The following is a 16914-nucleotide window of genomic DNA, read 5'->3' as shown; positions in this document are numbered from 1 at the left end:
CCAGGCATATCAACAGCTGCAGGTCGACGAGGTGACGGCCGACGCACAGACGATTGTTACACACCGAGGTGCTTTTAGGGTGAAAAGACTGCAATTCGGGGTTAGCGTCGCACCCGGGATCTTTCAGAACCTAATGGACTCACTTTTGAAAGGTTTGCCGGGAGTAATTCCCTTTTGTGACGATGTGTTAATCTCCGCCCCGACGTCGTCAGAATTCGTCGTTCGACTACGAGCTGTGTTGCAAAGGTTTCAGGCGGCAGGACTTAAAGTTAAAAGGGAGAAATGCCTTTTGGGGGTAGAGCGAGTGGACTTTTTGGGGTTCACTGTAGACGCCAGTGGCATCCACCCGGCACCGAAGAAGGTACGGGCAATCTGCGACGCACCTGCCCCCATGAGTAAGGCAGAATTGCAAGCATTCCTCGGCCTTCTAAATTTCTATCATGCTTTTCTACCCCACAAGGCGGCGGTCACGGAACCCCGTCATAGACTCCTGGACAAACAGGCCAAGTGGACTTGGGGCCCGCGGCAGGAAGCAGCGTTCCGGGCGGCTAAGAACTTATTGACTTCTAATGACATGCTTGCCCATTTTGATGAGTCGCTCCCGGTGGTTTTAGCGTGTGATGCGTCCCCTTATGGGGTAGGGGCCGTTTTGGACCATGTGTTGCCTAACGGGAAGGAGGTTCCGGTGGCTTATTTTTCACAGACCCTCTCAGCAGCTGAACGGAACTATGCCCAAATAGATAAGGAGGGCCTAGCTATTGTAAAGGGGGTAAAAAAGTTCCATGATTTCCTGTACGGCAGGCCCTTTACCATCTTGACTGATCATAAGCCGCTGTTGGGACTTTTTTCACCTGATCGCCAGACGCCACAGGTACTTTCACCCCGGGTCCTTAGGTGGTCAATATTTCTGGCAGGTTATCAGTACTCTCTGGTATATCAGAAGGGCAAAGCCATGGGGCATGCAGATGCACTGAGTCGCTTTCCATTACCAGAGAGTGGGCCTGACCCCTCCCCGGCTCATGCCATAATGCACCTGGAGGACCTTCCAGACTCGCCCCTCCATGCCAAGGACATTGCAAAATATTCATTGAGGGACTGAGTTATCTCCCGGGTCCTGGACTGGGTGGGGAGGGGGTGACCGGAGGCCAAGCCGGGCCCAGAGTTTACGGCATATGTTGAGAAGCAAGGGGAGCTATCAGTGTATAAGGGGTGTCTGTTGTGGGGATGCAGGGTGGTGGTTCCACCCCCGCTACGCAAACGGGTCATGGGAGCGCTGCATGAAGCACATCCCGGGGTCGTGCGAATGAAAGTCCTTGCCCGAAGTTATGTGTGGTGGCCCAAGATCGATAAAGAAATTGAGACGTGGGTTCGGGGTTGTGTGCCCTGTCAGGAGTCACGTCCAGCTCCTCCCCGGGCCCCAGGGCAGACATGGGAGGACACCCGGAAACGATGGTCCCACCTCCACGTAGATTTTGCTGGGCCAGTACGGGGACAAACCTTCCTCATAGTGGTGGATTCCCACTCGAAATGGTTAGAAGTCGTCCCCGTCTCCACCACGTCCACGGCCATTACGGTTAGAGCTTTGAGAAAGCTGTTTGCCACTTTTGGGCTGCCTGATACGCTTGTGTCAGACAATGGTACAGCTTTCACGTCAAAGGAGTTCTTAGAGTTTATTCGGAGGTACGGCATCCGACACATACGGTCGGCACCGTTCCATCCTGCCACGAATGGTCAGGCTGAACGTATGGTGCGTACGGCCAAGGAGGGGCTCAAGCGATTGGGGGATGGGGACTTACAACATCGTTTAGCCCAATTTTTAATCGCACAGCATACCACCCCCTGCACAGCGACGGGTTATAGCCCTGTCGAGCTGCTTATGGGGCGAAGGCTCACCACCTTATTAGATAGGCCCCATCCCGACAGGGACCCCTCCTAAGGCCCAATACGGAGAAAAGGGGAGCACCAAGGGGGTTCTTTCCCGGGGACCCAGTATATGTTGAGAACCATGGCATTGGCCCGGTTTGGATGCCTGGCCACGTGGTACGGGTCAAGGGGCCCACCTCATAAGAGGTTTCCACAGAGCGGGGGGCCATCTGGGGACGTCATATTGATCAGTTGAGGTGGAGGGTAATCCCTCTAGAGGAGGAGACGGAAGTGTTGGGAGTACCCGTACCTCCCAGAGCCACAGATGTCAGCGTTCCAAATTAGGCTCTCTTCCAGCGCTGACATAACAAGATGAACTTTTACCTAGTTTTGTATGTACAGATAGTGTTTCCTGGGAGACGAGGGTGGGGGCTACATTCCTGTGAAAAGAACGTGCCGGGAGGTAGAGATGGATTTGCATGATGGCCAATGGGACATTGGGGTTGGAGAGCGGAAGAGGAGGGGGTTGGAAGGAGGGGCCAGTTTGGCTACAAAAATGAAATCAGGATTGTTGGCTTTTTATGTTCTTAAATAAAAATGTTTCATTAGAGAGATTGCGCTTGAAAATGAAACTCATTTAAGATAGCACCGAAACCTGACAGACAGCCAAACTCTCCTCCAAATCCAGGCTGGCTGAGTTTAAATCATCCCGTTCCCTCCCAGACATCTGGTCGGACGGACTATGGCTGAAGCCAAGCTCTCGGAGGAAAGCCTGCTTCAAGAAACGGGAGGAGCAGAAGCGGTCGTGATTCCAGCCAACTTGGAAAATACAAAGGTAAAAGATAAAGAAAAACCCCTAAGTGAATTGGGAAGGGCGAGCTGGGGATGGGAATGGCAGCGAAGCCCAGACAAGGCAGCACCTCCCCACCCCAGGATGAGAGACGAGGCAGAGGACTACCAACACCAAGGCTGGCCCTCCAGAGCTCAGCACAGAGAGGAGAGGGCAGAGAGGGAGGAACCACCCCAGTTCAGAGGGAAATTCGATGGTGATCCAGACAACCTCGCCCAATTCCTCGATTCAGCTGAGATATACATAGAGCGGTTCGGACACCTCTACCCTTTCCCCAGAGCCCTAGTGAATGCTATCTCGGAAGGGCTGGAGGGAGAAGCAAAGAGGTGGTCAGCATCACTCTACAAATACAGGGCCCCCCAGCTACAAAATGCGGATGGGTTCTTGCAACTATTGAGAGCCCGTTATGAGGAGAAGGAGGAGGACCCCTATGTGGAAGACGAGCTCAGAAACCTAATGCAGAGGGGGAAGCCTATCAGAGAGCATATCCGTGAATTCAGGAGAGTCATTGGGACACTGCCTCCCCTACCAGAGCGATTGCTGGTGTATTTTTTTAGAACAAGCCTAGATAAAAGAATTTCCCAAGTGACTGCCTATCGTGACATCCCAAACCGACTCGCTGAATGGTTCCGGGTAGCGATAAAAGTCGACAGGGCTGCGGGCGAGTGACACGTCAAAACCACCAGAGGAAAAGGAGAGAGGCCGACCAGACCAGGGGCCACTCAACAGACGAGAAACCCCAACATCACAGCCCTCCTACAGACCAACTGCCCCACGGAGCCCACTGAAATGCTACAGATGTGGAGGAAGCGGCCACATAGCAGCAAGATGTGGAATGCCTAGACCGGGACCAGCTCCACCGCCCAAAGCACGACCGGAACGAGGGCCCTAGCGCGTCACCCACGTACCGCGGGAAGCTCCCCAAATCCCTGAGTTTTTCGCTCATCTGACCGAAACCAGAGGAATCCCAGTGGAGGGAGATCAGTCCCCCGAACCCTATGACACGGAAGACGAAGGCGAGGATGACCCGATGGTGAGTGGACCCGTCCATCCTTTTCCCCATACGCCTAACAGCCCCCAAAACAGGGGCCCAAGAGACTTTCCAAGCCCTAATAGACTCGGGTAGCACACGGTGCCTAATCAACCTACCCACAGTTCTAAAATTGGGAATCCGAGCTAAACAGCTCAAACAACCAATTCGCTTCGAGCAAGTGGATGGGTCCCTAGTGGGAGGAACGTACGCCACACACTTGACTGAACCCGTGAGACTAGAACTCGCAGATCACTGGGAGACGATCCGCTTCATAATAGCCCCCAAGATGACAGAACCAGTCATATTGGGACTCTCATGGCTCGACAAATGGGGCCCAATCATTTGGTGGCAAGAGGGAACCCGCAGGCTGAGAATAGCAAAGGGGCCCCAACCCCTGCCGCCCCGACCAGAAGAATTCCCTCCCACGCTGAAACCCCAAAGCAGCCCTCCACTACAGAAGAAAACACCACCAACACAAGGGTCCCTCCCAGAAGGTGCAGCAAAGCAATTGGCAGCCGCACCCACCACCGCTTGTAACGCAAACCAGATCCCAAGGGAGTACCAAGACCTTGCGGGGGTATTCAGCGAGGCCGAGTGTGACATTCTGCCCCCCCACCGCGAGACCGATTGTGCCATCGAGATTATCCCAGGAGCGAAACTACCCAAACCTAAAATGTATGCCATGACGCCCCGAGAAATGCAGGAAATGCGGGACTACATAGACAAAAACTTACAAAGGGGATTTATTGAGCCAGTGAAACCAAGGGTAGCGGCGCCGGTCATGTTTAAAGAGAAAAAGGACGGCTCCATGAGACTGGTAGTCGACTTTCGAAGTATCAACGCTGTTTGCGTACACAACTTGTACCCCCTCCCCCTCATGAAAGACATGTTAGCCCACCTAGCTAAAGGGAAGGTTTTCACCAAACTAGACCTTCGAGAAGCTTATTACCGAGTACGCATAAAGGCAGGAGATGAATGGAAAACAGCATTCAACTGCCCCCTGGGTAGTTTCCAGTTTAAAGTAATGCCTTTTGGATTGCAAGGAGCCCCGGCAGTATTCATGCAGTTAATAAACGAAGTCTTACATGAACACCTTTACAAAGGGGTCCTCGTCTACCTGGATGATATTCTTATCTACACGGAGACCATAGACGAACACATACCACTCGTCCGCCAAGTACTGAAAAAACTGCTACGGGCAAACCTATATGTCAAACTGCCAAAATGCGATTTCCACCAATCATGGCTAGACTACCTGGGCTACCGAGTATCAAATGAGGGGATAGAGATGGACCCAGCCAGTTCTACAATGGCAGCCCCCTTGCACCCGCAGACAACTGCAAAGTTTTCTAGGCTTTGCGAATTTCTACAGACAATTCATCCCCTCGTTCGCGAAGATTGCCAAACCTTTGACGGACCTCCTAAAGACAGGAAGCCCAGCGATGAAACCTCGCCCGGGACAACCCCTACAGTGGGACCTGACCTGCCAACAGGCATTTGAGATGCTAAAAGGACTGTTCGCGAAAGAACCTGTCTTAAAACACCCGGATCCGGAACAGCCTTTTGTCATCCAAGCAGACGCAAGTGATGTGGCAGTAGGAGCCGTGTTACTCCAAAAGAACAACCAAGGTGATCTACAACCCTGCGCCTACACCTCCCGCAAACTCACCGATACGGAGAGGCGATGGGCGGCGTGGGAGAAGGAAGCGTTTGCAGTAAGGTGGGCCTTGTTGACCTGGCGGCACCTTCTAGAGGGAGGCCAGAAACCATTTGAAGTCTGGACTGATCATAAAAACCTAGAGGCTCTAAAAACCCCACGAAAACTGTCGCCCAGGCAAGTGCGGTGGGCACAATACTTCAATCGTTTCAATTTCGAGCTTAAGCACATCCCAGGAGGGAGAAATTTCCTGGCTGATGCCCTCTCCCGGATGCCCCAATACAACAGTGAGCGGGAGCAGGTAGTGAATGCCATCATCTCCTCCACCCAAGCTGCAGCCCAAGTGATCACCAGACGGCAACGACGTGACCAGCAAGGCCAACTTGCAAGTGACTTAACTGCAAAATTAAAAAATGAAACGCTGACCGACCCCTGGTATCGGGACAATCAACATCTCTTGACAAAAAGAGATGAACTAGCATGGAGGGGGACAAAACTCTATGTCCCACAGAGTTTACGCATCCTGATTCTCAAGAGGAGCCACGACGTTAAACCAGCAGGACACTTCGGGTTCCTAAAGACTCTGCACCTAGTACGAAGGCAGTTCTGGTGGCCACACATGAGAAAGGACGTAGACAGTTATGTAAAAAGCTGCACCATTTGTGCCACGATGAAGACAAGGCCAGGGTGCCCGCCTGGATTGTTGCAACCAGTAGCTGAGCCAACAAGACCATGGGAGGAGATTGCAATGGACTTTATAGTAGACCTACCAAGGAGCAGTGGAAATACAGTGATCTGGACTGTAATAGACTTATTCTCCAAACAGGCACACTTCATACCTTGTAGTGGACTGCCTTCAGCCCGTCAGTTATCCAAACTGTTCCTGAAACACATTTACCGCCTACATGGAGTCCCCAGGAGAATCATTTCCGACAGAGGGGTCCAGTTCACAGCAAAGTTCTGGAGGGAGTTTCTACGATCCATAGGTTCATCCCAAGGGCTCAGCTCAGCATTTCACCCGAGCACCAATGGGGGGACAGAAAGACTGAACGCTATGATAGAACAGTATTTAAGATGCTACGTCGACTACCAGCAGTCCAATTGGGCAGATCTCCTATCTTTTGCGGAGGTTGCATATAATAATGCTGTCCACAGCAGCACGGGGCTAACCCCGTTCAAAATAGTGAGTGGCATGGATTTTGTTCCCATGCCAGAATACCCGAGGGAGCCCCCTTCCTCAGTCAGTTTGACCGACTGGATGGCAATGTTGAGACAAACTTGGGAAAATGTTAAGAGGGCGCTGGCAAAGGCGGCTCAATCTTATAAGGACCAAGCAGACAAGCACCGAACTCCCCAAAGACCATTTCAGCTGGGAGAGAAAGTTTACCTCTCCACCAAGTACTTGAGACTTAGACTCCCGAGCAGGAAATTGGGCCCAAAATTTATAGGACCATTTCCTATAATAAAAATAATCAACCCCGTTACAGTGCAATTGCAGTTGCCACGGCTTTTGGGGAAAATTCACCCCGTTTTTCACAGTAGCCTTCTAAAACCTGTAGTGGGGTCTACTTTAAGGCCAACTCCACGTGAACCCCCTGGGCCCCTGGTTGTTGGGGGCCAAACGCACTACGAGGTGCAGCGGATTCTTGATTCAAGATGGCACAGGGGGCGCCTCCAGTACTTAATTAAATGGAAGGGTTACCCATTGTCAGAGGCTTCCTGGGTGAAGAGCGCAAACATCCAAGCTGATCGCCTTATAGCAAAATTCCATGCAGACCACCCGGGAAAGCCGGGAGGGGGGGTGCACAGCCGGGGAGGGGCTGATGAGACTAATCTTGTTGTGTTTTCCCTATGGGATAGGTGATGTCGCAGAAGTGAAGGGAGAGGGGCCGGATGTCAGCGTTCCAAATTAGGCTCTCTTCCAGCGCTGACATAACAAGATGAACTTTTACCTAGTTTTGTATGTACAGATAGTGTTTCCTGGGAGACGAGGGTGGGGGCTACATTCCTGTGAAAAGAACGTGCCGGGAGGTAGAGATGGATTTGCATGATGGCCAATGGGACATTGGGGTTGGAGAGCGGAAGAGGAGGGGGTTGGAAGGAGGGGCCAGTTTGGCTACAAAAATGAAATCAGGATTGTTGGCTTTTTATGTTCTTAAATAAAAATGTTTCATTAGAGAGATTGCGCTTGAAAATGAAACTCATTTAAGATAGCACCGAAACCTGACAACAGCGGGAACTTGCCCCACCCAGCCTGGTAGGGCTGGAGCGAGAACTGGCAAGGTTGGAGACCCCCGCTAATTTGGAGGCCAGTCGATCTCAGCCGGAGATGGGGCCGGCGGATGTGATCGTGGAACCCCCAGTGGCCAATACCCCAGCTACAACTGGGGAGGGGGCCACCTCCCCAGAAAAGACCTTGCCACGCAGGTCGTGCCGAGAGCGGCGGTTGCCCATACACCTCAAAGACTATGTCTGTGGAGCAATTCGTACTTAGAGAGGAGGAGTGTTGTGTCTCGGGATTGGCGTGGCTGTGCTTCCGGGTTGCAACGGCCCCAGACGGTGGCTTCCTGATTCTATCAATAGGTGGCCGGGGCTTAGGACCATGGGCTGGCCGGGGCTTTAGGTCCAATCAGCTTTGTTGGCCAATTACTCCACCCAGTGGCCAGCCTGCAGCGGAAGCCCAAAGAATATTTATTCTCGGTTTGTTCCTGGCTAAGTAAGCTTGTTCTAGTCTTTTTACTTGCTTTTAATTATGGAATAAAAGAAGAGTTGAAGTCACTTGGAGTTGCCTGGCTCATTGGAACCCACTACATTTCAAAAAGAGTTCAAATTGTAAAAGGGAACAATATCAACACTTTCTACAAGTTAAGTCTGTCAGGTGGTCGCAAACATCGGCCGCTGTGAGTGACAACTGGCCCTTTTGCGCCGATTGACTGCACTGTGGGCTTCTCTGACCTCACTGGAACCACTGGGCTCTTCTCACCACTTACTGGAGAGTCCAGCACTCGACTGCTATCGGGTATACCCATTTGCTCTGAGCTCTCATCAACATTAATCTGAGGCCCCATCCCTGTGCATTCCTCATTGTCCATGGGTAAGTGTGGCATAGTAATACCAGATACATCTGGCCTGTCCACAGGATATGTAAAATCTGGCCGCTCAGCTACAGCAAGTCTACCTGATTGCGACGATACAAAGTTCCTTCAACGTCCACAAAATATGAACGTGGAGCCATTTGTAAGCAGGTACCCATTTTCCAGTGACCTGTTCGATCTCCAGGCAGCGGTTTCATCTGAATCCGTTCCCCAGTCTTCAATTCTGGAAAATCTCTGAGTTGTCATATCTTGCCTTGACCGCTTGTCTCTTCAGCCGTAACTTTTCTGGAACCTCTGGTATCACCGAGGGCTCAAGCAGACTGTCAGCCACTGGTAGTGATGTCTTTAGTCTCCTTGCCATCAGTCTCTGTGCTGGACTACTGTCCATGTCCTCAGATGGGGTATTTCTCCAATGTAGAATGGCTTTCCATGGATCTTTATCTTCACTGTGAGCTTTCCTACATAGATTCTTAGCGATCCTCACAGCTGATTCAGCTTTGCCATTATCTTGCGGATGACGCGGTGAAGAGGTCACATGCTCGAACTCCCACTCAGCGGCAAATTTCCTAAATTGTAAACTCGTAAACAGAGAACCATTATCTGAGATCACTTTATCTGGTTGGCCATAACGTGCATACTGAGTCTTGCATCTCTTAATGGTAGTCTCAGCCGAACAGTCCGTGAGAGGTTCAATTTCCCAAAAGTCAGAATAATGATCAACTAATCATTAGTTACGAATAATGATCAACTAATGATCTTTTCCTGCATACTAACAATCTGCCAAGGACATGATGGTATCTCGTGTGACATCATGGTTTCTCTTTGTTGCAAATATGCACATTCATTGCAGGTGGAACAATTGCTAACAAAGTCCTTGATTTCGCCCTGCATGTTGGGCCAGTAAAGCGTGTCACGGGCTTGTTTATAGCATGCCTCTACGCCAATATGGCTCGAGTGTATTCGCAATAACATCTCTGCTCTCATATGACTCTTGGGCCCTTGTACAAGATCCCGTTTTGTACGGTGATCTCATCTCTGAAAGACCAATATTCCCTCACTATTATTGGACCTGCCTCCTTCTCATCCAGCCACCCACTCATAACGATAGCCTTAAGTGCCGGTAAAGCTACATCAGTACCTGTGTGCTGCCTAAGCTGACATAGCCGTTGATTTGTGACATTAAGGTAGTCACAAAGTTGATCTGCTTGATTAACTTTGGCGAAAAAAGTTTGTTCCTGTTGCAACCAGCAGACCGTCTGATGCTCATGTTCTCCTCCAAGTGTCACCTGATCTAACGTAGCCCTATATCACTAATATATATTTCACATCCTGGCTTGTAGACAACATTAAGTTTGTAATTCTGCAAACTAAGCATCATGCTCTGCAGCCATTTGGGAGTGCACAAAAGGGGCTTCTTGAATATGGCTATTAGCAGCTTGTGGTCAGTTTCGGCTGTGATTGTATCCCAGCCATAAAGATAATGTTGGAAACACTGGCACAAATACAATACTTAAACATTCCTTTTCAATTTGGGCATAATTCAACTCGGCAGAAGAGAGCGCTCTGGATGTGTATGCAATCGGTTGACCTTCTTGCATTAGGCAACATCCTAGGCCATTTTTGCTTGAGTCATTTTGGATGGTAACAGTCTTTGTAACATCATAATATTTTAATACTGGAGCAATAGTGACCCAAACATTTTAACTCCTGTACTGCCTGGTCATGCATGGGAAGCCAATGCCAAACTGCATCTTTGTCTAGAAGGCGTCTCAATTGGTGACACACCTCTGATAGGTGCAGCAGAAATTTTGCTTAATAGGTAACAAATCCAATGAATCTCTGCACTGATTTAACAGCAGGCGGTGGTATCTCCACAATGGCTCTAATCTTATCTGGATCAGCTTTTAAACCATGTGAGGACAAAATATGCCCATGGAAGCGGACTTCGTGCATCTTAAATTGCAACTTCTTTACACTGAGCCTTAACCTCACCTGCCTGCACCGATCTAATAGTGCTATTAGCTTCTCATCATGATCATGCTCAGCTTCTTCATTTGTTTCACCACAGCCAACTATAAGAATGTCATCAGCTATTGGCTCAATTCCACTGAGCCCACTTAATAATTCGTGCTGCTTTCCTATAAACCGCATCAGTGATAAACACGGAGACTTCCTCCTGAGATGCATTCTCTGAGTCTGCCATTTGCTTAATTGTATGCAGCTTCCTCACTTCCCTTTTCCGTGCCTGACACACTCCTGCAGAGTGATTTAGCCTCCCACATGCTCTGCAGGTTTTCCCATATGCAGGGCACTGCTCTGTCTCTTGTATATGCACGCTGCCACAATACTTGCATGGGTATTTGATTGTTTACGGATGAACTATAAAACTGCCTCTTATGCTGTTACTTGTATTGATAATTCATCATACTTGGCTGTTGTTTAGAGACTGTATTAACACAATCCTTACCCCACTCTAGGGCTCTCAGCCGTTTGTCCCGAATGAGTTCATCCCTTAAGGACCCATAGTCATAACTGGCTATTTTTTCCTTTAAGCGTGTGACAAAACTATCATTTCACCACCTTCTTGCTTGCAGCTGCCAAATATGTTTCTTTCAAAAATAACATTTTTGAGGGGTCTGAAATAAGTCTCTAAAGCATCTAGAATAACTTTTGGGATCTCTTTCTTGCTCCATAGAAAGGGTTAAATTGTGTCTGTAGATGTGGAGGCATTCACTGCCCATCAATCTCCTTAATGTGGCAGCTTGAACTGCTGCCAGTTTATCATCCAAGCCTGTAGCTAAGGCTTAATCTTTGAACTCTGTCCTGAACTTATTCCAATTGCTACCGCAGTCTCCACTCACCCTCATGGCCTCAGGTAGAGATATACTGTTAGCAGCTGCCATGCTTCCACTGCTTAGTTTTTGGGAGTATGCTTCAAATGTATCAGTAAGACATGGGTTCAGACTTCTGACACCATGTTTCAAGTAGTTTTAATTGTAGAAGGATGCACAACAAGCCATCATTACAGGTATATATCTACATAAGACGGGAACCAGAAATACCTCACAAGAGTATCTGAAAGCAGCTCCTCAAGAGTCAGGGAATACATCTCAAACTAATCCTACCAAGACTGCAGACATAATCACTGTAACAGATACATTATTACAAAAAAGATACAAAAGGCAAAGCCACAATTATCACAGAAATATCTAATAATGATGATAAAGTTAGAAGTGGCAGAGCCTAATGCCATCAAAAGTGCACTGTATAAGACAGGGGTCCTCAATCTTTTTAAAGAGGGGGCCAATTCACGGTCCCTTAGACTGTTGGGGGGCTGGACGGGCTGGGTGGGCATGGCTAGGTGCTCATGTGACTGGGTGGGCATGGCTAGGTCATGTGACTAGGTGGGTGTGGCCAATTTAACAGTCCATTAAACAATGCACGCAAACGTTAATTTGTTTTGCTCCTGGGGGTGTTTTATTTGCTTTTGTTTGCTCTTTTGTTTGTCTTTTCTTTTTACTAGTTCATTTTTTTCAGTTGTTTAGGAGTCTAGTGGTCCACTTCAGAAAACTCAGTTTTGCAGCAATTCTTCTCAGCTCCAAGGAGCTTACAATCAAGTCTCTATCTGTGTGTGTGTCTCTTGTCTCTCTCTTTCTGCCTCTCTCTCTCTCTCTCTCCCCCTCTCTTTATCTATCTTCTGGAGGCAGGGGAGGTGAAAAACAGTTTTCGTCCATTTTTTGGCTTCCTAGGGCATCTGTGCATCCCATTTTTCACCTCCCCCACCTCCAGCAGCATTCTGCATGCCCAAAACAGGCAAAAATGGCCCATTTTTTGGCCAAAAATGGACCGTTTTTACCCATTTTTTTGCCCCCTGGGGCATCTGTCCGCCCCATTTTTCACCTCCACCACCTCCAGCAGCATTCTGCAGGCAAAAATTGTTGGCTTTACCTTTCAGTTCCAGCCTGCGGGGTTTGTGAAGGTAAATCCTGCATTCAGCTGAAGGGTGGGTGGGGCAATGTGGGCAGGGCAGCCTTGTCGCCCTGCTCAGGCTGGATTAATGGCTTCAGCAGGCCGCATGCGGCCCATGGGCCGCAGTTTGAGGATCCATGGTATAAGGGATGAATGCCAACCTAAAAACAAAGGCCTTGATCCATTGTTGGAATCTCTTGCAACTCGAATTCTTGGTGTTTTGGAGTGGCTGTCATGGCCACTATGTTCTAACCAATATGCCTGCCTCACAACTGAGACATAAAGAACAATTTCTCCATTAGGTTTTAGGGAATGGAATAAAGCTTTCTGAAGGAATCCTAGATTTAACTATGTTAACATTTTAAAGGTCATTGTCAGCATATTGGCTATGAATAATAGCCAAAAAAAGCATATATGAGATTTCTTTCCTGTTTCTGTGTCTAACTTTAAATGTTCTACATTGAAATGACAATCCCCTCCTTGCTCTTTATGAATGTTATCTAATAAGTAGGCTTTATAATGGACTATTTCCAATTCAATTTCCTGCATATAAGGTAAAACCCACTGAATTCACTACCAAAACAGGAAGGGCAAGGGTGATGTCATCAGGTCATGTGAAGACATATATATATATATATTAGAATTCAGGTATTTACAAACCAGCTTATTAATTGACTAAGACTTTATGTCAGCCAGCATGGGATTTGACTTTGCTGCATGCTTGCTATCGGCTGCCATAGTAACGGGGAGGGGAAGTCATGGCATTTGAGTTGGTGAGGTGAAGTCCCATGTGAACAGAAAGGGAGATTTGCTCTCAAGAATTAATGCGCTGCTGAGGAGTTGTTTACATCCTGTCAAGGCCAACCGTCCTAGGACTCGAGATGGGTGAAATACCTGAAGATGAGCTTCACTTAACATCATACTGGACGTTGATTGGACCCTCAGCGCTGGACCCTGGGGGGAGGGGTTTGGGGAAATCTTCAATCTGTAACTTGCACGTTTTGAATCAGATCTTGCTTTGCTTTTGCTGCTATCATTTCAAACTCAGTAAAAATACCTCTTCTCTATCTCAATGGAGTTGGGGGTTTTCTTTCTTGGGTTTTGAACAGAGGCAGGCCTGACATTAGGCAAGATTTGCTTTATCAGCTAACTCGGAGACCCCAGTGTACTGAGAGGGCTGAGCATACAATGTTGATCCACAGGAGCGGCAGGAAGAGTCCAGAGCCCTGGGGTCAACCACCCACCAGCCACACTGGTGCCATGAGGAGATGGAATGCCTGGAGGAGCTGCAATTTGAGGAAATTCCAGTCCAAGCCAGATGGTCGTTGGGTGTAGGATGCTTGGAAGACCCTGAAGAGCACCCCCCGGAGATGACTCACCAGAGGCCAGCATGGAGATTACATCCTGCCAGAATCTGACAAAGAGGACCTTCTGACCCATGCCTTGAAACTACTGCATGAAGGGCGTGGTTATGGCTGTGGTGATGTGAGGATGTTTTCTCCACTTCGCAGGGCATTTTACAGAAGATAATGTGGATTAAAGTGTTTGAAATGCACCGATAAGGACCAAAATTTTATAAATTGTATCGGAAGAGCTACTGGCCCAGCAGACTGACTTTGGAATCGGTAGGTCACCCTGAACCACTCGAATTTTGAAGCTTTTCATAGCGTGGCAAAGTGGAAGGAGTGAGGGGTGACCAGATAGGCAGTCGCGATTGTGTATTTGGAGCAAATAGCTGCTTTTGTTCTCATTATTACCGCGATCTGTGTTTGTTTTTGCTGTGGGGTAAAGGCACGGAACATCAAAAGACCAGTGGAAAGGGGTTTTTTTCTTGGAAGAATATGAGAATTTTAAATTGATCTTTTGTTTGTGAAAGTGCCTGAGTCGAAGCAGCAAAACGCATTTCTGGGCAGTGCCTTCCAATGGATGTTAGCTTTTTCTTTTTTTTTTTAAGGGAAATTACGCAAGCTGAATTGAGAACTATAAACTTTTATTGTTGGTCCTTTTGAGTGCAATAATAAGCTGTCTCAGCTTCAATTGTGGATTGCTGTCCCTTAATCTTCATTACAGACCCTCTTGGCAAAAGTGGATAATTAAAACTTATTAAAAATGGTGACCCAACAATCTTTAGAAATGCAACAAGTTGCTGTGGCCTTAACTAAAATTGGTGAAAAGATATCAGGACTGTCAGATAGTATGGATAATATGATATTGGAAATTAAAAGAATGAAGCAAGAAATGAATGAAAATTTTGCAAAGCAAACAGTAGAAATGACAATAATTAAAGATGAAATTGAGCAGATTCATACACATGATGCAAAGATAGATCGGCAAATTGGAGAAATCTTTTTTAAAAATGAACAACAAGATAAAAAAAATGTCTTTTGGAAGAAGAAGCGAGGAAATATAATCTGGTTATTCGAGGAATTCAAGAAGAAAAAGTGGACAATTTGAAACAACGAGTTTTAAAATGGCTCAATGACCTGGATACACAAATCACATTTACAGCAACAAATCTGGCAAGTGTTTTTAGAATTGGGTATAAAAGACAAAACGGCTTAAATAGAAATGTACTTGTCAGATTTGCAAATCTTAGTGACAAACTGGAAGTGATGGCAAAAGTGAGAGAGATGGGTGAAGCTTTGAAATTTGAGGAGAAAATTATTCAAGTCTTTCCGGATATATCAAGAGAAGAAAGAGCGTGGAGATTTTTTTGGAAGCCAATTACAAAGGTTCTGAGAGACAATGGAATTAAATATAACTGGAGGCCGCCACAGCAACTAAAAAATTTTTATAAAGGAAGAATGCAAATAATTACTTTGGAAACAGATGCAGTGTTATACTTACATGAACTTGGATTGATTGTAAAGTATGAGGACATAACAGAGATAAAAGATCAAATGCTCAAGATGGGTGGAACATATGCAAAAACATCAACACCAGAAGAAAAAGGGGCTGCTGGAGGACAAGACCCTAAAGGATTAAAGCGGAAGGAAATCTCACCTGCGATGGTTGAACAAAAGAAAAGTCGTGATGATATAATGGGAGATGGAACGGATAAGAAATTGAAGGATCTTGAAAAAGAATTGCAGGAAGCTGAGTGCGGGGAGAAGTTACCACCCTTTTCTCTGAGAGATGAATTTAAGTAGACTACCCGAAAGAAGTGACCCGGCCATTAGCACGTCCCCTCTCCCCCACTCTCTTTATAGAGGCGGAAACCAATTGAGGATGTGGGGGACGAAGATTGTTTGTTATTTAATGTTTGATGTGTCTTTTGCCCCTTTTTATTTTTTTTTATTTTATGTTGAATGTTGTTTGGAATGTGGGAGATTGGTGCTGGGATCTGGGCACAGAAAGGAAGAGGAGGGGAAAGGATTAAAAAAGTTACAGTTTAAATGGGTTTAATAAAAATAATGACATGGAATGTGAAGGGTACAGGGAATCAGATCAAAAGAAGATGATTGGAACTTAAAATTAAAAGAGATCTACCAGATATATTATTTTTGCAAGAAACCCATCAGAAATCTGAAGGCTCAAATAAAATGTATATAAAGGGTATGCAAATTTATGAAAAATCTTTTGGAACTTCAAAAGCTAGAGGAGTTGCAACATTGATATCAGATAGGGTATATTTTGAAAAAGAACAAGTAATCGTGGATGAAGAAGGAAGATATGTAATAATTGTGGGAAATATTAATGAGGAAAAAGTGACACTGGTTAATTTATATCTACCGAATGAGAAGCAAAAACAATTTCTTGAAAAAATAACTAAAATTTTGGAAAGTGAAAGTGTAGGGAAAGTAATTGTGGCTGGGGATTTTAATTTAATTAGAGATAAAATAGATAGTACTAACCCCACTCGTCGTGGAGGAGCAAATAAAATGGGGACCTTAAATAAATGGATGTTTTGAAACGGCGTGGTGGATGCCTGGAGAGAAGTGAAAGGAACTGAAAGAGTGTATACTTTTTACTCTAAGATACATAATACATATTCAAGAATTGACTATATCTTAGTTTCTAAAGATTTGTTGAATAATGTGGATAAGATAGATGTGGGAATTTTTAAGGATTGATCATGCAGAAGTTACGATGGAAATAGATTTTAATTTTGAGAAAAAAGGAAGTTGTTGGAGATATGATGAAAAACTGTATAAAAATGAGGAGGATAAAAAATGGATATTTAAAAAATGGGAAGAATGTTGGAGATTGAATGATAATGGAGAGGTTAAATCTGAAATTGCTTGGTATGCGATGAAAGCAGTGTTTAGAGGGGAAAGTATCAAGTTATCAAGCAGAAAATATAAAAATTATAAAAATAAAATTGAAAAAGATAAAAGCCAGATTAAGGAATTGGAGAATCAATTTTTGCTTACTAAAGAAAAAAATTTTTTGGAGGAACTAAATTTGCTAAAAAATAAATTGATAGAAGAAGATATAGAATTGGTAA

The 16914-nt window shown here is 46.4% G+C and overlaps 1 protein-coding gene across 1 annotated transcript; it reads left to right on the top strand.

Moving 5' to 3' along the window:
- Positions 1-14848: 14848 nt before the first annotated feature.
- On the top strand, positions 14849-15739 carry LOC148114788 (uncharacterized; the record flags this gene model as incomplete). The annotated part of the gene is made up of 1 exon (XM_087890716.1): positions 14849-15739. A coding segment is annotated over one exon (768 nt), but the record flags the coding sequence as incomplete, so codon positions are not given.
- Between the last annotated feature and the right edge of the window lie 1175 nt (positions 15740-16914).

This window comes from Pantherophis guttatus, chromosome 3 (genome assembly GCF_059756535.1).
Source record: "Pantherophis guttatus breed Tessera chromosome 3, ASM5975653v1, whole genome shotgun sequence".
Taxonomy (NCBI): Eukaryota; Metazoa; Chordata; class Lepidosauria; order Squamata; family Colubridae; genus Pantherophis; species Pantherophis guttatus.
The sequence above is the reverse complement of the archived record's forward strand: the minus strand, read 5'-3'. Positions and strand labels throughout refer to the sequence as shown.